The 20,185-nt window shown below is 36.3% G+C and overlaps 1 protein-coding gene across 1 annotated transcript in view; it reads left to right on the top strand.

Moving 5' to 3' along the window:
- Nucleotides 1-20,185, top strand: part of ABCA13 (ATP binding cassette subfamily A member 13) — a 202,159-nt gene that overhangs the window by 112,111 nt on the left and 69,863 nt on the right. Inside the window, exons 42-46 of the mRNA XM_085305455.1 lie at nt 14,417-14,663; nt 15,572-15,661; nt 16,472-16,544; nt 18,831-18,949; nt 19,534-19,621. Coding sequence (XP_085161581.1) covers nt 14,417-14,663; nt 15,572-15,661; nt 16,472-16,544; nt 18,831-18,949; nt 19,534-19,621 — 617 coding nt within the window. The remainder of the gene's footprint in view (nt 1-14,416; nt 14,664-15,571; nt 15,662-16,471; nt 16,545-18,830; nt 18,950-19,533; nt 19,622-20,185) is intronic.

The raw sequence follows: 20,185 nt of genomic DNA, 5'->3' as shown, positions 1-20,185 counted from the left end.
TTTTTCCCCACTGTTTCCTTAATCTCATCCAAACACCTTCCCTAGCAGTTGCTTTCTGTGTAGTTGCTGCTTGGTTCTTTTCCACTTTACATCTACAGGATGAGTGCTCTTTAKTAGGAGGGCTCACACATTAAAGAGTTACCAGGAAAGTGGTGGAAAGGCAACTGTTTTCTAGTAAAGAGAGGTACTCACACAATCGTAAAATATTGATCTACTACCCATACTCTACCTCCGGTCCTTCCTCTCATTCCTGTCTGTATTGCTGGCAAGAAGTGAACTTTGAGTCCTTTCTTGCCATGTCTCTGCTTGAAGATGAGACTCTGCAGAGGCCTCTTGTTATCCTTCTGTTCCCTTCAACCCTAGAAATGATCAGAAAAGCACCTGCCAGGAAAGGGACTCGGTTAAAAGCATGACTGTAGTGTGCTGCAAGGGCCAAAGCACTAGAGTAATTCCTTCTGAAACTTCTATTTTGAAAATTGTATTAATTGCTTAGGAATGTGTTCTATTGATTAATTTGAATCTTTTCCTTAGAAAGGTCACTCTTAGTAATGAGTTGGTAGCTACTTTCTTTGACAGTGTAATTTGGTGRATTTGTTTGTTCTTAAAATGTAGGACTCTTATTTAAATTGAATTGCTTGAAGAAATGTGTTGTACAGTGGATAAAGATTCAAAATGCAGATTGTGGTTTGAAGTTTACTGAGTATTTCTGGATTCTTTAAGCAATTGAAAACTAACAGAGAAAGGCATTGCATCTCCCTGTCTTATGATGGGAGAGATGGTGCCTTTTCTATACTACCTAGAGGAAACAGGGTCATCTAGAGACTTTTTTTTTTAATTTGTGGGTCGCCAGAGTTAAAATACTTGGAACTTTTGATGGTGATGACTATATTTTGTATTTCTGCACATCTCAAATGCCATTTGAGTAAAAAATTGTTTTTGATACTAATGGCTCTCTGCTCTTGCTGCCTGATGTTGATATATGAGAGTGTTTTTGAATATACTCTTTATGGTTACTTACTGTCTTGCTTTTACCATAATCTAGATTGTTGGACTTAGTAGTAGTTCATGTTTCAGAAGTGAAATAAGTGGGAAGCTCATCCACTATGCACAGATATTTTTTTTGAGCTGAAGGACAAAGGATACGCATAGCTTTGGATGCACTAAGGTTGCTGTTTTTATCCAAAGGTAATTGCYAGTGTGTAATTGTTATACCTTCCATAATATCTTGAAAAAACACCTGAATAAGTCATCTCAACTGGGTAGCTGTGTAGCAGAAGCCTTGTCTATAAACCCTTGATTTCCCCTTTGACAGCAAATTTCTCCAGAGGGAAACTCTGTTTTCCCTCAGAGTTGCTAGTTCCCWTCTCTCTTTCATTTGTATCTGCTGGATCTATTTTTTCCAACCTTTTCCTTGCATTCCAGGATTTCTTGTCACCTTTGCATTCTCCATTTTGTTGAGGTTATTATGAAAGCATCAGACAGGGAAAAGTTATTGCTAGCCTTTATGCTTTTTCATAGTATTGTTAAAATACTCTCTTTTAATGAAATATTCAAGAGGCTTGTTTCCCACTCTGCAGAACTGCTTGTCTTGCATTTCATGTTGTAATGATTTCTAAGTAGTTATTATCAAAAAATGAATTCAAGAGAAGTAGAACTTCTCCTTAAAGGGCAGATTAAATCTGAGAGGCAGGATTTCTGTATTCAGTTATTGCTTTTGTGAATGACCTCATACGTGCTTTTTAGTTGGTTTCTCATTCCCTGCCCTCCTTTCCTCAACATGTCCAAAAATCTGTCATTCAGTAAACAGACTATATGGCCATTTGTTACCTAAAGAAAAACTGAAAGCTAAAGAGCAAGATAATGATTTCTGGTGTAACACCTGTGTGACTTTGGCCACACATATAATTATAGCATATATAACATATATTTCCTAGCATCAATGGTGAAATCCTTTTTGGCTTATGCTCTTTCTGTTGCTCAGGAGTATAAATTTTCTAAAGATAGTATTTAATTCTCGTGTTAGCTGATTATTTCTCTCCTGTATATGTGGAGTCTGTGTGTTGGAGGAGATTTTGACTCTTAGATAATTAAAATAAAGACTCTGGTATGGTGTCAGAAAACATTTATTGTTAAGGGCTAGCCTCAGCAGTTGAAAATTGTTATTTTTTTTAATAGATGATTTGTCCTTCTGAAGGCATCCCACTTTGCTGACATGTTTCAGTCTTGCTTTATTTCTCTGATTTTTAACCCCCCTTTTTACTGTTAAATATTCAATATGTTCACTTGAATCATGGTGGACAAATATGCAGTATTGTGCATAGAACAGATACAGCTTGACCATGTCTTTATAAAGGGATATCCATGAATTTAAAGAAATGGCTGTTCCATATTCTGAATTTAACTTACTTTAATAAAGAGAATATGAATACAGTGGAGAAAGAGAGAGAGAAAAGGTATAATAAAGCCTAATGTACTGTGAAATAGAATGATGTTTGTAAATCAAGGAGGCTCTTTGGTAAAGCATTTACAATACTTCATATGAACATTATAAAACATCAGCATCAAAAGCTCACTCCTTATGTAAATTATCCATCACAAAAATGTATAAGGTGATCTAATTTATGAACTACATTTGAAATACCTTTCTGAGAGGAAACAAGCACATTCGACAATATACATGATATTTTTCTGCCAGCCTGGCTGTGTGAAGATTGCTCATTAATTGTTGATGAAAACAAAAGCTTTGTAATTTAATTCTGTATCACAAAAAGAAACTGCTGTTGTACGTCACAAATAACAGTGAATTTAATCAGGTCTGAATGAATGCAAGGGGAAAATCCCGTTTTATGGGAGCAGAATTTTGAGGTAAATGATTTCCTTAGTATCTTGTGTCTTTATGAAACGAGGATAATGATAGGAACTAACTTACTAAAAGTATGTTGTACAGATCACTTATCCTACTTCTAAGAATAATTTGTACTCTTAAGAGGTATAGTTTGYGGCAGCAGCTAAAGCAATGAGTGTGATTGAATGGCCTGAACATATTTAAGGAGCGCTGTTCGGTTAGGGTTTGCACAACATAGARTACGGATCACCACTGACTGATGAGGCAGTTCGTGTGAACTCCCATGGGCCTTGAACACCTGTGGGCCTTCCCTGTCCAGGATTAACTCCTCCACAAGTGAGATGCTTATTCTGCCTAAAGACAGGAGACTGAGGGAAAGTACTGTAGAAGCTTTTGAAAGCATAAGAGGATCTGTAACTTATGYCCATTCAGCCAAAATCTTTCAGCTTAATCACCAGGAAGAGCTTCCTAGTGGGGGAAGGTGGTGAAACAATGGACCAAGTTTGAATCTGAATGATTTGGAGCCTCCAGCATGGAAGGATTTTAAGYGTAGAGTAGTCAAGCACTTGACCCACAGAGTGGATCTAGTGATTCTGAATTGGTCTTTCAGGGTCCTGGCACTCTGAATTAATGAAGATAAAAAGAAATGGCCGCCTCATTCATTGCTCGGCCTTCATCTTCCAGCCAGTGCAGTAGCTGAGTCAAGAGTACTGTGTAAATGGTATGAGTTAAAGCTACTTATATTTTTATAGATGAAGATAATGTGTGCGTGTACTCACATGTACTTATTAAAATGCATATGTTAAAATATTTTTCTTGTTTACGCTGCTGCATCAGGCAATTCAGATAATTTAACTTTGGTCATGTGAATAATTTAAAGCAAATGGTCAATTTTTTTCTTCCATGATGGGAAGAAACTCTTATGACATCTGACTATAGGTACTTCCCATTCTGTAACAGAACACTACCTAGGGAAAGAGCTTAATGTAGTCTCTAATTTGTTTCTTCTAATGCATAAAAACCATATATATGTAGAAGAGGCAGTATTCTTATATCTTTGTTCTTCTAGCAAGCCTGTGTTTGAGGCTAATGATGCTTCCCCATGAAACTAGATTTTCATGTGTCCAGTACTTCTTCAAAAATACTTTTTGGGGTGAAATTACTCTCTCAGTTCTCTTACTAGAACATTTAATCTTCTGTTACAAAAACCCAACAAAAAACACATTAGTTTTAGATTATTCATTTCTGTGATTATAGATTGTGATTCTGGAATATTGTGGAYACTTTCTTCTAAACAAATGTTTTCATTTTCAGGTCGTGTATACAAATGTGTGCTCAAAAATGTTGAGACTGCCTTTTAAATGTACATTTCGATGTTGGCTTGTAAGAATCTKTGAAAGTAGGTTCATACTATTGTTTTGGAAACATAGGGACTTTTTGCCATATTTTATTTATGGATATTTTTGTAGAACACCTTACGTTCGAGTGCCTCAAAAATCATTTGGCAGATGCACACAAACTTGGTTGAGTTTAGTGATACAATAATGTTTCTGTTGTGGTGTACTTAACCAAATCAGAATGCAGAAAGTGTGAAAATAACATGTAAACAGGTAAGCCTCTTGCTTTCCTTGTTGTTTCTGTAATAGCAGTTTTTTAAGGCAGTTTAGCACTTGTGATTTAATCACAGAGTCATAGGATTGTTGTAGGGGAAATTGTCTGATCTTTGCACTGCTGAGCTTTCTGGTAAGGTTCTGAGCTGGAGTGTTACTTGGATTTTTTTGATATCTATTTCATACTGTTACTACTAGAATCACAGGAATAATTGCTAACTTCTCTTTATCAGGAGAGRATATTTCGAGTAGTTACACTTCTCTTTTGTAGATAGTAGCAACATTCTGAAGATCAAGAGTAAAAGGTTTTATGTCTGGAAACTAAAAAAAAATTCTAGTTTATGAGTTACAGGGACCATATCCAGAGTAGATTTAGTCTGAAAGTCAGTATGCCAAGCAGCTAGGAATTAGGAGTTCACTTCTCTCTCTAACAGTTTCAGCAATAACTTTATAYGGGTCACAAGGTGACAACTTAATAAGATTTGTATATTGCATTGTTACCAGTTAATTCATCATTTGGTATATGCAAGCAGGATTTTCTATAGACCTTGTGTTGGACTTCTGTATAGATGGAATTTTTTTTACCTGTACTCATTTTTTCTGTATGTCTCTGTAGTTTATCAAAGCTACTCTATTTATTGAAGGCATTWAAAAAAAAAGTTATGTTAATCAAGATCGTTGTAGCTTTTTAATATCACTATTTATGATATATCAGAATGCCTGAGGAAAAAATTAGTCATCAAATGTATTTTTCAATTGTTTGCTATAGTTGCAGATCTGCATTGAATGTCTGCTGGAAATTTGCTCGTCTTTCAGTTTTGAATTATTTCACTGCACAGATTCTGATGATTTTATTTCTAATAGAATAACTTCAGCAGAGATACTGTCTGAAAATATTCTTGGATAGATTAGTTGTGGATGTTTCAATACATTAGGCTGAATACACTGTTCCTGTTATGCTAATTCTTATGTAAGTTGTACAAGTGAAGACAGTTACTAAGCCTGCACTTGACTGTACAGGTGAAATCTTGGCCCTATTGAAGTCTGTTGGAGGTTGCTCTGTTTGTTGTCCAAGTTTCTCCAACCAGTTGGAGGAAACTAGGAGGCTTGCTCCCAAGTGCTTTAAACAGTGGCTTCAGAGTTCTGCTAGGAAAARCATTTCAGTGGGTTGGATGGCAAACAGGCAGCTGCATAACAAAATTAATCTGCAGTACAAAACTGGATAGCTACTGTTTAAAAGTTTCTTTTCTGAAAAGCAAGTTACCAGTGAGAAGTACTTGAGTGAACCAGATTTGGATATATAGTTCCTTCAACTCTTGCTACATTTAACGTTAAATCATGCATTTAATGTTTTATGTTGTGCTAGATAGAACGTCCAGATTGTATTTGTCTCCTGGTTTTTCGTTCCTTCCTGTCTTCACCAAACAGCAAAAATACTGTTGGTTGTGGCCCTGTTGTCTGCATTGTATTCAATCTTGAAATATAACCTAAGCCTACAGGTGTAGGATGGATTATAATAGCTTTCTGAGTATTCATTTACACTTATACTACGAAGAGAAAGAACTGTTCTCAGAAAGTGTGCTGCTTATCGTAATAGAGTGTTTCTTCTAGCCCGGGAGATGTATGTGCTAAATATCTGCATGTGCATTTATGAACATATTCTTTTTTTCTGCCAAATTGGTCTATTTGTCAAATCTGTTGAGAACATCTTTGGCAATTCTGATTGACTGTACTTCTCTGCTTTTTTATGTTTAAAGAATACAACAGATAGATGAATTTGGGTGTTGCAAACAGACTTCCATTTTGTAGCCAATACACTATGTCTATTTTTCATCTCTCCCTCTTCCTCCTTTTCTTCCCTCCTCTTTCTCTCATCTTCCCCTCCATGTAGCAGTTCAATGCAAGTGCRTCACTGCAGGGAAGATAGTACTACAATAAAAGCAAATCTATTTGGAAAATCATCTCCTGGAATTTGACATGAGCTTTTTGTTAATTTGGAAAGTTCAGCATGTGGAAATGCAGAATAAGAGAATTGGAGCTCCTACAACAACAGTAACTTTTTCATTTTCAATGCAAGATAGGATTGTGTCCACCTGACAGTTATTTGTCTTCAGAGAATCTATGCATCTCATATGTGGTAAAAGTGCTCTGGCCACAGCAGAGCTGGCCGCACAAGGCCAAAAGGTAATTTGTGCTTAATTCCAGCTTTCTTTTCAGTGCGATTTGGGCTGCCAAACAGCCCCAACTGAAATACACAGAAAAGACATAAATCAAGACAAAGGGGACAAAAACATGGAAATATAACTATTAACCATTGAAAGTCACAGCTGTAGGACAAAATGAAACCCCGCATTTGTGAATGATGAAAGCAGTGCATTCACCAAGGTCTCCTCCTCTACCAGGACTGGACTGCCTTGCCACTCATGTTACTTTAGACTGCGATTCGTTGAATCAGCTGTGACTGTCAGAGCAACAATGCTTTTGGCTTCTTTTCGGGGTCTGCAGGGTGATGGATAGGCAGGTGGCACCGCTCTTCYCCATTTATTTATGCTTGTACAGTATTTGTGTGCTTCACTCACCAGAAGTGGCATGTTCCAGAATGACCTTAAACTCAGTAGAGTGTTTTTCTGTTTGTACATCCCTACCCATTTTGGTACTAGGAAAAGTGACCACAGCTGTTTTGACAGCAGCTAACACCTCTAGTCAAAAGCAAAACTGCTTCAGCAGCAGTTAGGGTGGATTCTTTTCCTAGCTGTTGTGATGACTATTACTGTTTAGTACTCGCAGCGGTACTTCAGAAACTCAACCTAAAGCCAAGCACTGTTGTGTCAGACACCCTGTAGACTAAAACTAATAATAAAAACAGCTTCTCGCAACCTTTGACAGCTTGTAATCTAGTTTTAAGGCTGAATGCAGTGAGTAGATGAGCAGACAAATAGCTTTGGGAAGGTGAGATTATAAATCTGGTCTGTAAATTAAAAGCAGGTCTCAGTTCACTAACTACCATATTTACTTGCTAAACAGCATTAGGGCTCTTTTGCTTCCCCAAATTTATCCTTAAACTAGGGAGTGGCTGTGATACACATCTGCTCTAAACCTCTTATCTATTACCACACATGGAATGCTGTTGCATGATGTGGCATTTATATTTTCRGAGGTTTGACTGTAATTTTGGTATCAGTAATGAGAAACCTTAATGGATTTTGCAGTGGTATGAGACTGGGTATTCTTGCGTTAAATAGAAGATAAAGACCATCAGAAAATGCTCAATATATTACAGTATTTATGTTATATGTGAATTTTAGAGGACTACATTTYTTCTTTGTATCTTATATAGGCATTATAGATACCTAAATTAATACTTGATTCGATATAACATGTCTACTTTACACAATCATAAATGGCTGTGAAGAAGTAAAGAAAGGGAAAATTGAGATCTAATTTTTAGCGTATCTGCAATTTCTATAACTGCTGACAAATCTGACTTACATTCAGTGGACCTCAGGTATTTGTATAATATTGATAACAGTATATTCCAACTTAGAAAATATTGTATCTGTAAAAGCTGGGTAAACATTTCGAGCTTGATTCCTACTCTAAGAATCTCCTGTTCCAATTACTTTGTAGATGTTTGCTAGTGTGTCAGGGTGTGTGTGTTTATATAAAATCCTTCCGTTGCTGTTTTCATCCAGGCTGTCTTTGCTTCTTTCTTTTGTGAATCATTTTCATAAATCAACATGCTATCTATTGGAGATATTTCATCTGTTGTGCTCCAGTTTATCCCATTTCAGCGATTATACAGGAAACTTAAGCTCTTATGTGGTATGAATCACACTAAAGCCTAAAGATGGTACAAATATTTCCTGACTCCGTTACGCTGTTTTTCCTAGGCTCTGTCACTTTTCTTGGTAACTGCATAGTAACTAAGGTGTATGTGTTTATAGAGGAGGGAATGCATGTACTTTGAAATGGACTTACTCTGACATTGGACTGTTGTAGGAAGAGGTGGATTCAGATGGTCTCCTCTCTGCTCAAGTTTATTTAGTAAACYCTACAGAAGTCCTAAAGGTGTTTTGTGGGCGGACTGGAGGAGGGATTAATCTTTTCGGGATACTTGCTGCAGAAATGTCTGCAGTGTTGAAGATGCGATTCCATATTTTCACGTCTATCACAGCTCAACTTGTATTAATAATAGCAATGTATCTATTTCATGAGTTGTTGAGAATCTAGATATTAGTTATTGGTGGTATCCAAGAAATAGTTGTGGTTTTAATTGTTCTCCAGTTTGCTAAGTATCCCAAAATTCTCTTTCTGAAGGTAGGGTTAATGTGATCATCAGTATGCAAGAGGAGTGAAGTATTTTCAGATCCATGGTTGAAGTGTTTGTATCAGTCATATTTCATCTGAAATGATGACTGTAAAATTTCTTCTTTAACTTCTCCCCCTCCTCCAACAAAACAAAGAACACAGCTCATTTATTTCCTAACAGRTTGGCACAAGTATTGAGTGTTGCACTATGTTTTTCAGTTTATGGCATAGTGCTTTGTAAAGAACTAAAATAAAAGAATGATAAGGAAGGAGACAAAATCCTGCTATGTCTCTTTTATTTTTTTCCCTTGTTTTCTAGTGGATATTAAGAACATATTTTCTATTACCATTTAATTATATGCCTTGTGTGAGTCTGTTCAATGTGTTTACCACCTGCAACAAACCTGAATGAAAATCCCAGATGCAAACAGCAGCATCCAAGATTTAATGCTGCTGTTTGGATGCAACTCTGTCACTGTCTTGGTAATAATCTAGCAAAACAAAATCCTTTTATTGGAGAAYAGAACTTTAGACATGTTGTCCTCTRACACTTATGTGTTTTACATTTATATTCTGCAGAAAAAATTCTTTTATGTCCTTCCTTTTAGCTCTTCAAGTAGTTGACTGAGAAGTATTCCTGTCACTTAGTTTCAGACACAATCATGCTAGTTTTTCAGCATTTTGCAGATTACTTTGAGTAGCTCATGTAAGGACCTAACTTCAGTGTATTAGAGAAAATTATTTCTTATAAATGGTTAGTTAGGTAGTTCTGAGCTTCTTGCCTACAGATGAGCTTTCATTCACACCTGTTTCTCTGAGAAAAGCAAAACCAAAGAGCTTAGAGAAGGTTACATTATAAGTCTGCTTTGTAGCTTTTCTTTTTCTTTTCTTTTCTTTTTCTTTTTCTTTCTTTTTCTTTTCTTTTTTTTTGTAAATACTATTCAGTGTGTTTTTCTGATTATGTTGGTTATTCCTTGATTTTTCCAGTCGAAGTCAATTATGTACGTCACGCTGTCCTTTCAGTGCCCTGCAGGGTACTAAACTATTAAATATGTGATATCTTGAGCAATAAGAATGTCTTAAAGAAAGGAAATCCTCTGATCAGTCTTGCTTGAGGAAATCAGGTTGGGAGGTCTGAGCCATGAGGGTGATTCTCCACCAGGTTGTGGAATGACAGATAGCAATGCTTTAGCTTCACAATATGCTGTTTTACTAATTTGCTCTGTAGTTACAAGTGCTGTAGTTGTTGGCATAGCATTTCTGGTAAGCAAATTAATCTATATAGGTTCAAAATGTAACCCAGTTTCATGAAAGCAAGCTCAACTGTCTTGCCAAGGTATTTTCTGTTCCAGGATTATCTTCCCAAAATTTGGATTTCCCCTAAATTACTTGCCTAAATATCAGAATGACTGAAGCAGAACCTAAAATATTTACTCCTTGTTGTTAAGGCAGCCTTTGCATAGCCCTTCTTTCCTTATTTTTTTTTTTGTCATCAAAGAAGTGTAGAATCATACAGCCGAAGTGCAAAAAAACAGAGAGGGAAAAAGACCTTTTACGACTGTTAGACTCTTATAGTACCTTGCTCCTAATTCTAGAGCAGCCTGTAGGTAAGGATTCTCAAATTCTTCATTCCCAAAATTTTAGGACTCATTGAGAAACAGAGCAGTAAGGTCAGTGTATTAACTATGTGAACTTGAAAGTGCTAGGAATCTCTTCCCGAATGCAAAAGGAGAGTCTGGATGAATTTGGAAGTACAACTTCATTGTGAAAATAATTGCACTTCTTGTATATAATTGCAATCATAAGTCAAGCATGATAGCTTTTAGTAGTTGGGTCAGATTTTTAATTTTATGATCTAAATTATTCATGCGACTACTTCTACAAGCTTTCTGCATAAAAATTGACTTCATAACAGAGAGGTCAGCTGGTCTTGTTCTAGCCTTTATGATTATCAGTGGTAATGGGAAAATATTTTCTCGTAAATATGGCCTTCATTTATCCCTCCTGGCATATATATCAAATATAGGTGGTGAATTATTTCTAAGCTTTATAAACCAAAGATGCACTGCATAGGTTCTAGTTAGAAGAAAATATTAGACTATGCATGTAGGACAAAGGAATGTGAAGGGTTAAATGCCAAGTGGGCACAGAAATCAAGTTCATTTTTTTTCTTTTTTCAAGTGATTCAGAATCTTGGGAATATCAAAAATCATTTTGAGTTTTCCAGTTATGGAAAGCCCAGTGCAAACTGCAGTATAGCTGCAGTCAGACAGAATGATATAAAGGCATAGAGAACACAAGATCAATACAAGAATGCATAGTGCTATTACATATATCAGTAGTACTCCCCCATCTGAGACTAAGCAATGCTAAACACTACATATCTCAAGACTGATATAGCAGTAATGCAAGGGGACCTAAGACAAGCGGTGACAGTGATTAGGACCATAAAGCTTTTTTGTAAGAGGAGACTGAAAGGTCGGTATTGTTTATGCAGAAGATGGGCTGGGAATTTCTATAACCTGTCTCCTAAAAAAAGATTTAAGAATATATCCAGTACTATCAAACAGAATAAATTCAAAACAGATTAAAAAAAATCTAATATCCATATATATGTATGCATATATATATATATATATTTTAACACGAAACACAATGGTATGTCAGAGTTCAAGGTCACAAAGATTGAAATTTAAGATAATTTAGGAGGAGATTTGATGCATTTGTTCATAAGAATTTTAAGCATGCTTTTTAGAGAAGAAATCATAAAAAAAAAAAGAAAAAAAATGCCTGAGATACACATCTACTTTTAGTATAAAGATTTCCTACATCATCTTGTGATGTATCTGGGCTGGCCAGGGTTAGAAACATTAAGTATAAGTGAGAATATTGGACAAAATAGACCATTATTATTATTTAGGATGATAATTTCTTTTCCTGTTGCAATCTGAATTAATTTATTGTTTCTCTTCATTCCCTTTGTCAAGGAAAAATGTGAATGCTAGCTTTGATTTCCCTTTCTGCCTCTGTAAATAACTTTCATAGTCCTCTTTCAAAGATCCAAAGGGGCAGATATTTTGAAGCATCTTTCACTCATTTCATGCTTATAGACTATGAACAGGTCCAGGACTATGATAAATATGAATCTCACTGTATGCTTCCTCTCTGTCCTTTTCTGACATTTCACTACACTTTGAAAAATGAGAGATGATATATTTTGCAATTTCAGAGATGCTCAGCTGGAGACACAGGACCTGATTTATTCTAAAAACACCTATCCTTTGAAACTTACTCTACTTCCATGTGTTGCAATTTCAGTCTTGTGTCAAATGAAAATCTTACTATAATTATTCAAGGAGCTTAAAATGTTCATAGGAAGTCTGCTTAAAAAAAAAAAAAATCCTTCTTTTACTAAGGTTGTGTCCTCCTACTGATCTCATTTACAGTGAAGCTAGATTTCAAGCTCAAAATGTAAGCATTCTTGATTGGAGTACTAGAATGTTAAACCAGAGTCTGAATTCTGTAACTACTTTTTCTTTCTATGAAGGACCAAAATCTTAAATCCCATTCATGATAGGAGGTAAAGTAACAAGGTTAAGGTTATAATTAATCTGTTTGAAGATAGAATTTCTGTTCTGTGGAAATTTCAGGGGAAAAAGTAAATGCCATTCAGTTGTGGAATAAATACTGTTTTGTATCTTCCACACAAAACTCACACTGTACCCCCCTTCCCCCTCCCGCAAGGAAGAAGAAAATTAACTGTTTAGAAATAGTTGGAGAATTGATAAGTTGGAGAAGGAACTGGAGAATGAATAAGGTTGGAAGGGATTTGCAGAGGGCATCCAGCCCAACCTCTTGCACAGAACATGTCCAGAGAGAGCAGGTTACTCAGGGCCTTGTCCAGGCTGGTTTTGAGTTTGGTCGCCCTCACAGTAAAAATCTTCTTTTCCTCATATTTATTAATCTGGGATTTTTTTTGTACTSCACCTGGTGCCCGTTGCCTTTTGTCTGTCCCCTGTGTGATTCTGAGACCCATCTGCTCCATCCTCCCTGTGCCCTCCCAGCAGGCAGCTGCAGACAGCAGTAAGGTCTGGGACCCCACAGCCCACGGTGTGCCCCATCCCTGCCTCGGGGAGCACCAGGGCCCTGATGGTGTTTCTGCTGCCGCGCGTGCCTGCGCGCGTGCAGTGAGGCACAATCAGACCTTGCACAATCCTCCTCTTTGCTCTTGGAGGTGGATGTGGTGCTTAACTTTTTGTCAAGGTCTTATAACCTTGGGAAAGCCCCATGGACTATTCCATGTTGCCACGAAAGCTTGTGTTACCCAGCTCCTGTTATGTATGCCCAAACCCTGGAAGCCGCAGATTACTTGAATTATGATTATAATTTCTCATGGCAAAATACATACAGTTTTTAACAGAAGAAACGATAAGTTTGTGGCCCACACACTGGTTGTCTGAGTGTGAGTGCAGACTTTGTGCTGTATTGCTCAAAGACCACCTTCTGACAGAAATTCATCCTCCTGTTGTCTGCTTCTCCCCCCTCCCCCAAAACTATTTCTCCTGAGAGTAAAGTTCAGGAATAAAAAATGTGAGGTGAGGGACAGTTACTCTGAGGCTAATTGAAAGCTCCAAGCAAGTAGTTGTTGAAATGTAGCCTGGAAAAGCTATTTATAGTGAGCTCAACATGTAGAAAGGAAGATGACAAGAGACAAATCACGAGGGAACATGAAATACAATATGGTTTTTGAGCACTGCTATAAACGCACTATTCATTGTGTTACGATGCAAATACCTGCAGCAATAAATCTACCAGCCACTACTATTATTTAGGCAAGGAAGGAAGCTGAAGGAATATCCAGTCCAGCAAGGCCATGGCTAAGGAGGTGCTGATAATAACCTGTTTCTACTTAAAAGACAGTAGAGTTGACATGGAGGCAGAGTAATTGGTGTGAATCACGTGTCTAACAGAAACAACAAGGTGAAACGAAACTAAGAGAGGAAACGGTGACTTGTGAGATGTAATAAGCTGTGGAAAGGCCTCTGTAGGAGTGAGAGGGACAGCCCAAAGACTGGAATTATGCAAGTTGTATTGGTTAACGTATTAGGAGATGTTATCAGTCCTAAAAAAAAAAATGGCAAAAAAAATGAAGGGTGTGCTCTGATGGGATTTCTTATCTCTAGCATCTGCAATGCTCTGTTACATTTTACAGAAGATATCCTGCTGAAATCCCTCTGAAAAAGTTACCATGGATTTCAGTGGGAGGTCAAGACCATGGTGCTAATAGAGGCTGAATTTATCATAGTCATTTGTTTAGGAGCAAARGTGACAATGCAGAGGAATGGTTGTACCAATGTGAGGACTAGAGGAAAACAGGCACTCTACTCTTTTAGCTGTACACAGGAAGCTATAGCGATGASATGTAATGTTGGCTGAACATCTGTTTTCCCTTTATAGCTAAAACTAATTAGCTATACTATGGGGATTGTGGTACTCCATCCAGAAGAATAGTGTAGGTTTGTTTAGTTTTATTTCTCTGTCAAAGAGACTATTGTGTTCTATAAAAGAAAATGTAGTAGCATATGAAAACTTACATTTTACATTTGTCAAAAGATCTTTTATTTACATGTTTGTTTATTTTTGCCTCACTCAGATATCTCACTTACGCATGCCTTGAGTGTGCGTGGAGCCAGTCTTGTTCTYGTGCAAGTTGTTGCCCTTCTGATGAAGAAGTTTCACCATGTTAGGCGAGACTGGAGAGGGAGTCTGTCAAATGTTCTGCTGCCTGTTCTCTTTGTTGCAATGGCAATGGCCTTGTTTAGTGTGAAGCCACTGGCTATTGATTACCCTTYGCTCAAGCTGACACCAGGACTTTATGAGAAAGCAGAATCCTTCTTTAGGTAAAGAGCTCATCCATCATCATCAATAATCCAGGATTCTGGGACATTTACCTTTGAGTCCTCATATTTTAAAGGCTGCTTGCTCTCTAGGAAGAAAAATAGTTCATTTTTCACAATAACTTTATTTTTCAGATGCTTATTACATTATTGTAGATTATTATGATGGGGACCTATGATGGGGACCTAAAAATAGAAAAGTATTACACACAGAATTTCTTTGAGGAGCAATATGGGTTGGGTATTCTGTTTCAATTCCAGCCATGAGTACTTATACATAAATGCATAAGTGTATTAAAACAACTCTTTCCATGCTTCATCTTATTTAGCTGTTGTTATCTGAAGGCACTTTCTCAAAAAAAATTTCTCAGGTTTAGGAGTGCTATACAGTAGTTAGAAAGCCTGGTGCCTTTCCTACTAAGCTGGTTTTAAAATAATTTTTCTGGTATCTACGGTATCTGTAGCTCAGCTCTGAATTACTCTGTCTGTATCAACTGCATATCACAGATACAGATATTCTTCTCTACCAGACAGATATCCAAATATCTTCATAAAGATAACATGATGCTGTTCGAATTTATAAATGAAACAAAAGACAAAAAAGGCGTGCACATAGTTAGGATTGCATATTTATAATGAGAAGCTCTGAGAAGCTGATATTTGTTTAATAATTGTGTTGAATTTTCTTTATATGTAAACATTTTGTCTTAGTTTTTTGAAACGAGATCATTTCGTTGTTTTGATATATTCCTTATGTGTGGGTTTTGTAGTTCTTTAATTTCTTGCTAAACATGTCAGAGTCTTGAAGGAGTTAATAGAACTAAATATTGTTCTGTTAGAGCTCTATTAGTCGTAACATAATATTAATATGTTTGGGTTTTGTTTTGTTTTCTGTGGCCCACTTCGAGCAGCACTGAAGATGATAACCTAGGAGACCTTTCTCAGATCCTACTGAGACATTTCTCTGATTTGGACCACACATGTATACATGCACAACAAGGGTAACTGTGTACAGTGTAACTAATCACTAAAACTGTTCTATGCTGATTTAACTCTTGCTGCTAATTTGACAGAGAAGTTCTAATGTTGATGAAAAAACAATAATAGCAATTTTATTCCATAAAACGTAACAGTAAAAAATCACTAGCCATTAGTTGGGACTAAGAATAATTTTTACTGAATGCATCTGCTAAAAAATAATTTAAAATATTTATGGCTCTGAAAGTAAAAGAATGGTAAAAATAAATGTTGTAAATAAGCTGTAAATTCAATATTTTATTCTATATAATTTGAACTGTCTTAAGCTTTTCTTAGCATGGTGAGATTAATAACAAATATGCTGTGATGAAGAAGCTAGCATCCACGTACATAAGTAGACTTCTTTATTAAAGGTCCAATCCAAATCCCTTTAGAAGTCAGTGACTGCTTTCCCATTAATTTCAGGAGGATTTTGATCAAGTCTGGTATCTATATGACTGAAGGTTAGACAATAATTAAGGTGCTTATTAAGAAGAGTTCCAGATTTCTGAAGTTAGGAATGCAGAGTGGTGACCATGATTCACTTATCTTATGCATGCAAACACCAGGTGTACAGCTAATTCATTGCTTTTATGCATAAATATTTTAGTGACTTTACTTTGGTCCAAATGAACAAAACTGATATAGCTTCATGCCTAACTGCTGTTGTAACAGAATACGAAGAAGGTGATCAGTATGCCATGTATACTTGTTGCTCTGTGTTTTGTTTTCTGTTAAGTAGTGTATTTTTCTATCTTAATGGTTATTCCTATTGTTATGATTTTTTGCATTAGGAAAAATAATTCATGTTGGCAGATGGAATCTACTTCACACCAATATTCATGTGGTTGTGTGGCTGAACAGGTGGTATGTCCTTTTATATATAATATGCATAGTATATAGTATGCACGCAGGCATCCATGTAATTGTGTGTGTATATATATTTTTATATATACATGTGTGTATATATATATGTATGTGTTTATATRCACATACATACACATATATCTTTTTTCTCCCTGATTCTTTTCTTTTTGAAGAGGAGGCAGTTCTGAGAGAAGGAGATAAGGAAGTAAACCCTCAGAGTACTGGCTTTGTTATAATTGGAGATTTGCTTCTATTTCTTGTAATGTTTGGGCTACATGTTCTGAAGTCTTCAGGGAAAGGACCTGAACAGTCTTGGCAGAAAGTCTGCAGCTATTGTGTTAATGTTGTAAAACTACTGCCTCTCTGAGAAATGAGTTATTGTGATGGTGCTTTGTGTGAAACATATATCTTGGAAACAAATTAACAAGAAAAAGACAGCAGCATACACTTTCACATAAGGTATATTGAAGTGCAGTTTTGCATAAATTTGAATGTCAAGACTGACTAAACCAATACCTAATAGTTTACTGACTTAAGTCTGTAGTAGCAGTAAAAATGACACTGAGATGTAGAACTAATCAGATTTTGAGTTTTCTTTAAGCTTTGCATCTGGAATAAACTATATACTTTTTGAAAAATGTTAGTGATGTAACCYAATGCTTTGTTATACTAAAACATACTGCAATGTTTACAAAGTGGAATATGCTCTTTCAAGGAGCCAAGACAGGCAGTGACTAGAATTGACATGACTGACATCTCAGAATATCCTGGAAACCTTTATAACCCTTCATTTTGGGACAGTTTGTTTTGGGAAGCTGTCCTACAGCTGTGGAGTATGAAACTCCTGACTTCATATGTCCTCAGGAAAACCATGAAACCATTTTGTGAAACACTTTACTTTCAGTTAACCAGCAGTTCTTAAAGCTAGAGTGGAAAGCTTCAAAACAGCTCTATAGTATTCAGGATAACCAGATAGAAAATATATGTGTACAGGAGAGATGAGTCTAGGCTGATCTAAAGTAACACGAATGAAGGATGGCTGAGCTCTTGGCAGCAGACAGAACTTCACATTAAATGCAATACAGGACTTTGCTTAGAAAATGTGCARGTACATGGTTAAAACATAACCATTGACAAGCTGGAAGACTGCTTTCAAAAGGGAAAGGGCATCTGACAAGCTACGAGGAGATCTGCTTGTGACTGAGATTTTATTATTGGAATTTGGTTTTGCTTTGGATCTAATGTTTGCAAATAGCCTTTGAGGAAGGAAAAGATCTTGAAAGGGAGAGAATTTCTGACTGTCATGACTAGTGAGTTTGCCTGCTGACTTGCACTGAAATTGAGAARAGTAATAAATGAGGATGTGAAACTGAGGCTATGCAGACAAATTTATTTGCCTAAATGAGACCATTGCACCTAATATTTATATCCTTACTAAAGAAAGAAGTTATTTAGAATAAGAATTGGATCTGAAGTTYAGTTCTATGGTTTTGAGAAAAGCAGAAGGGGGAAAAACTGATTTTTGACTTGCTAGGCAAAGAACATGTTTCCTTTTTTGTAGACACATATATTTAGAACGCAAAAAGGTTAAAATGGGAATAGGAATTCAGCCTCCAGGTGAGRCCTCTTAGTGTGTTAGCAGGAAGAAGCCACTTACCAATGGAGCCAGAGCCTCTGTCTGTGAGCTGTGGAAAAACAGAATCTCTGATAGTGACTTTTGCCTTGTAAAAAGTTCATATGTCAAATAAATATTAAAAWTTTTCTTTTGTTATCTTTATTTATGAGGTTTCCCAAACCTCTGGCTATAATATCTGATTCCTTTTCCTTGGATCATTAAGAATATCACAAAAATCATTAGAAAACATTTTCCTAAAAAAAAAAAAAAGTTATATGGATTAGAATTTTCACCCTGTATTCATCTTCTGCTCTTTTTGTGTTTGTTTTCAGACCCAGCAGGTGAGTAATGACAACCATAGGTCTTGTTGCCTTTTTCATTGCTGTAAGCYTTTCCAAACTTGTATAAAAGTTTTGATGCTTTCAAAACAAAGCTAAGAGTTGCAAGAGAAATCAAAGGTGGCTCTGATATGTAGGTGACAGCTACAATTATTTTAGATGCCTTATAAACATAAAACTGTACATAATTTATTGAAAAGTTATCAAAGCTGAGAAAGGCAAATACAGTTGAAAAGCAATGCCATAAAGTCTGAGTGTAAGTTCAAAAATATGGCTAAATGTAATGCTACAGATTTTTGAGTGTTTTAATGATTTTATGTATRTTGTTTCCAGATGTGTCCAAGTCTCAATGTCTCTGCTCCCTATGTGAAGAACAAGAAAGGATATATTCTGTATAATCTTTCAGGGTTCCTTGTGGAAGAATATTTAGTCAGGCCTTCTAACAAACCGAGGTAACTTAAAATACATAACATACGTTTATCCTTTGTGTATAAAACATTGCCCTTCCTGACCCAAAGCATAGACCTATATCACTTGGGTTATGAGGGGTAGCTGCCTTTTTCTGTTAGTTGTTATCAGGGTAGCCAGGCTAAGACAACATGGAGCCTCCCCCACGGTAACTTCTCAGAGTTTCCTCCAACAGTTGCATGATAATTGCCTGTAGGCATGGCCTGGCTGCTCTTGCCATGCAATGAGTGTTTTCAACATCTCACAGAAAAACTTACATATCTACACAAGACAAGTAATATAGTTTCCATTTCTTAGAGACAGTCAAATATTGGTGCTTGTGCTCAAGTTCATCTTTTCTTTGCACTAATAAGGCTGATTGCTTGCTTCTGGTTCTCCCCTTTCTCCCCACCCAATCCCACCCTCTGGCAAGACTTTGTTCTCTGATACCAGCTGTGAGGGGGTCGGTTTTACTTTCAGTTGGAATAAATCAACGTTAATATAGATATTTCCACTTGTATTGTCAGAAGAGACTACTAAGGAAGACAAAGCTTAAGCCAGGTAATTTACTATTACCTTATATTGTCAGATATGGTGGCTGGTCTTTTGGAGAGAAGACAGCCTTTGAACTTCAAGATCTAAAATTGAATAACACCAAATACAAGCCTCTGGCCAAGGTAAGGTGTGTGTGTGTGTGTGTGTGCGCGTGTGTGCATGCGTGCATGTATCACTTATCTGTTTGGGCTCCATACCTTACAGTGCTTAACAAATAATAAATTGTTAGATAAAAACAAATAATAAATTGTTAGATAAAATCCTTGTGGTAGGAATTGGGAGAAACCCTCTAGATCTTACAGTTCATTTTTCTGTTCATAATTCTTAAAGTATTTTCCTGTGTTCTGAATAATCCAGTTTTAAGTGAGTCTAATGATGTGCTTTCTGTGATTTTTTTTTTCTTGTGAAGCTACTTTAAAATCTGAGCTCACCTTTAAAACTTCTTTGCTAGTAGTTAGCCCAAATCATCTTTTATATTCTTTGCGTTCTACAAAAATTCAGTATCAGAACTGACAAATGTCCTTTGAACTTTTTTTAAAAAAGAGTTGTTATTGATTGTTATTTCATTTCTGCAAGGAATGCTAGGAATATTTGCTAGATTTTTTTCTTCCCTTTTCCCCCCTATTCTTTAATTTGATTGCTTAAAAAAGAAAAAATGAAGGTTTTAGAAGTGTCTACTTCTGCAT

The sequence above is a fragment of the Rhea americana genome, unplaced genomic scaffold, assembly GCF_003343005.1.
Source record: "Rhea americana isolate MKP2758 unplaced genomic scaffold, rheAme1 scaffold_220, whole genome shotgun sequence".
NCBI classification, from domain to species: domain Eukaryota; kingdom Metazoa; phylum Chordata; class Aves; order Rheiformes; family Rheidae; genus Rhea; species Rhea americana.
This window is presented reverse-complemented; position numbering and strand designations above follow the sequence as displayed.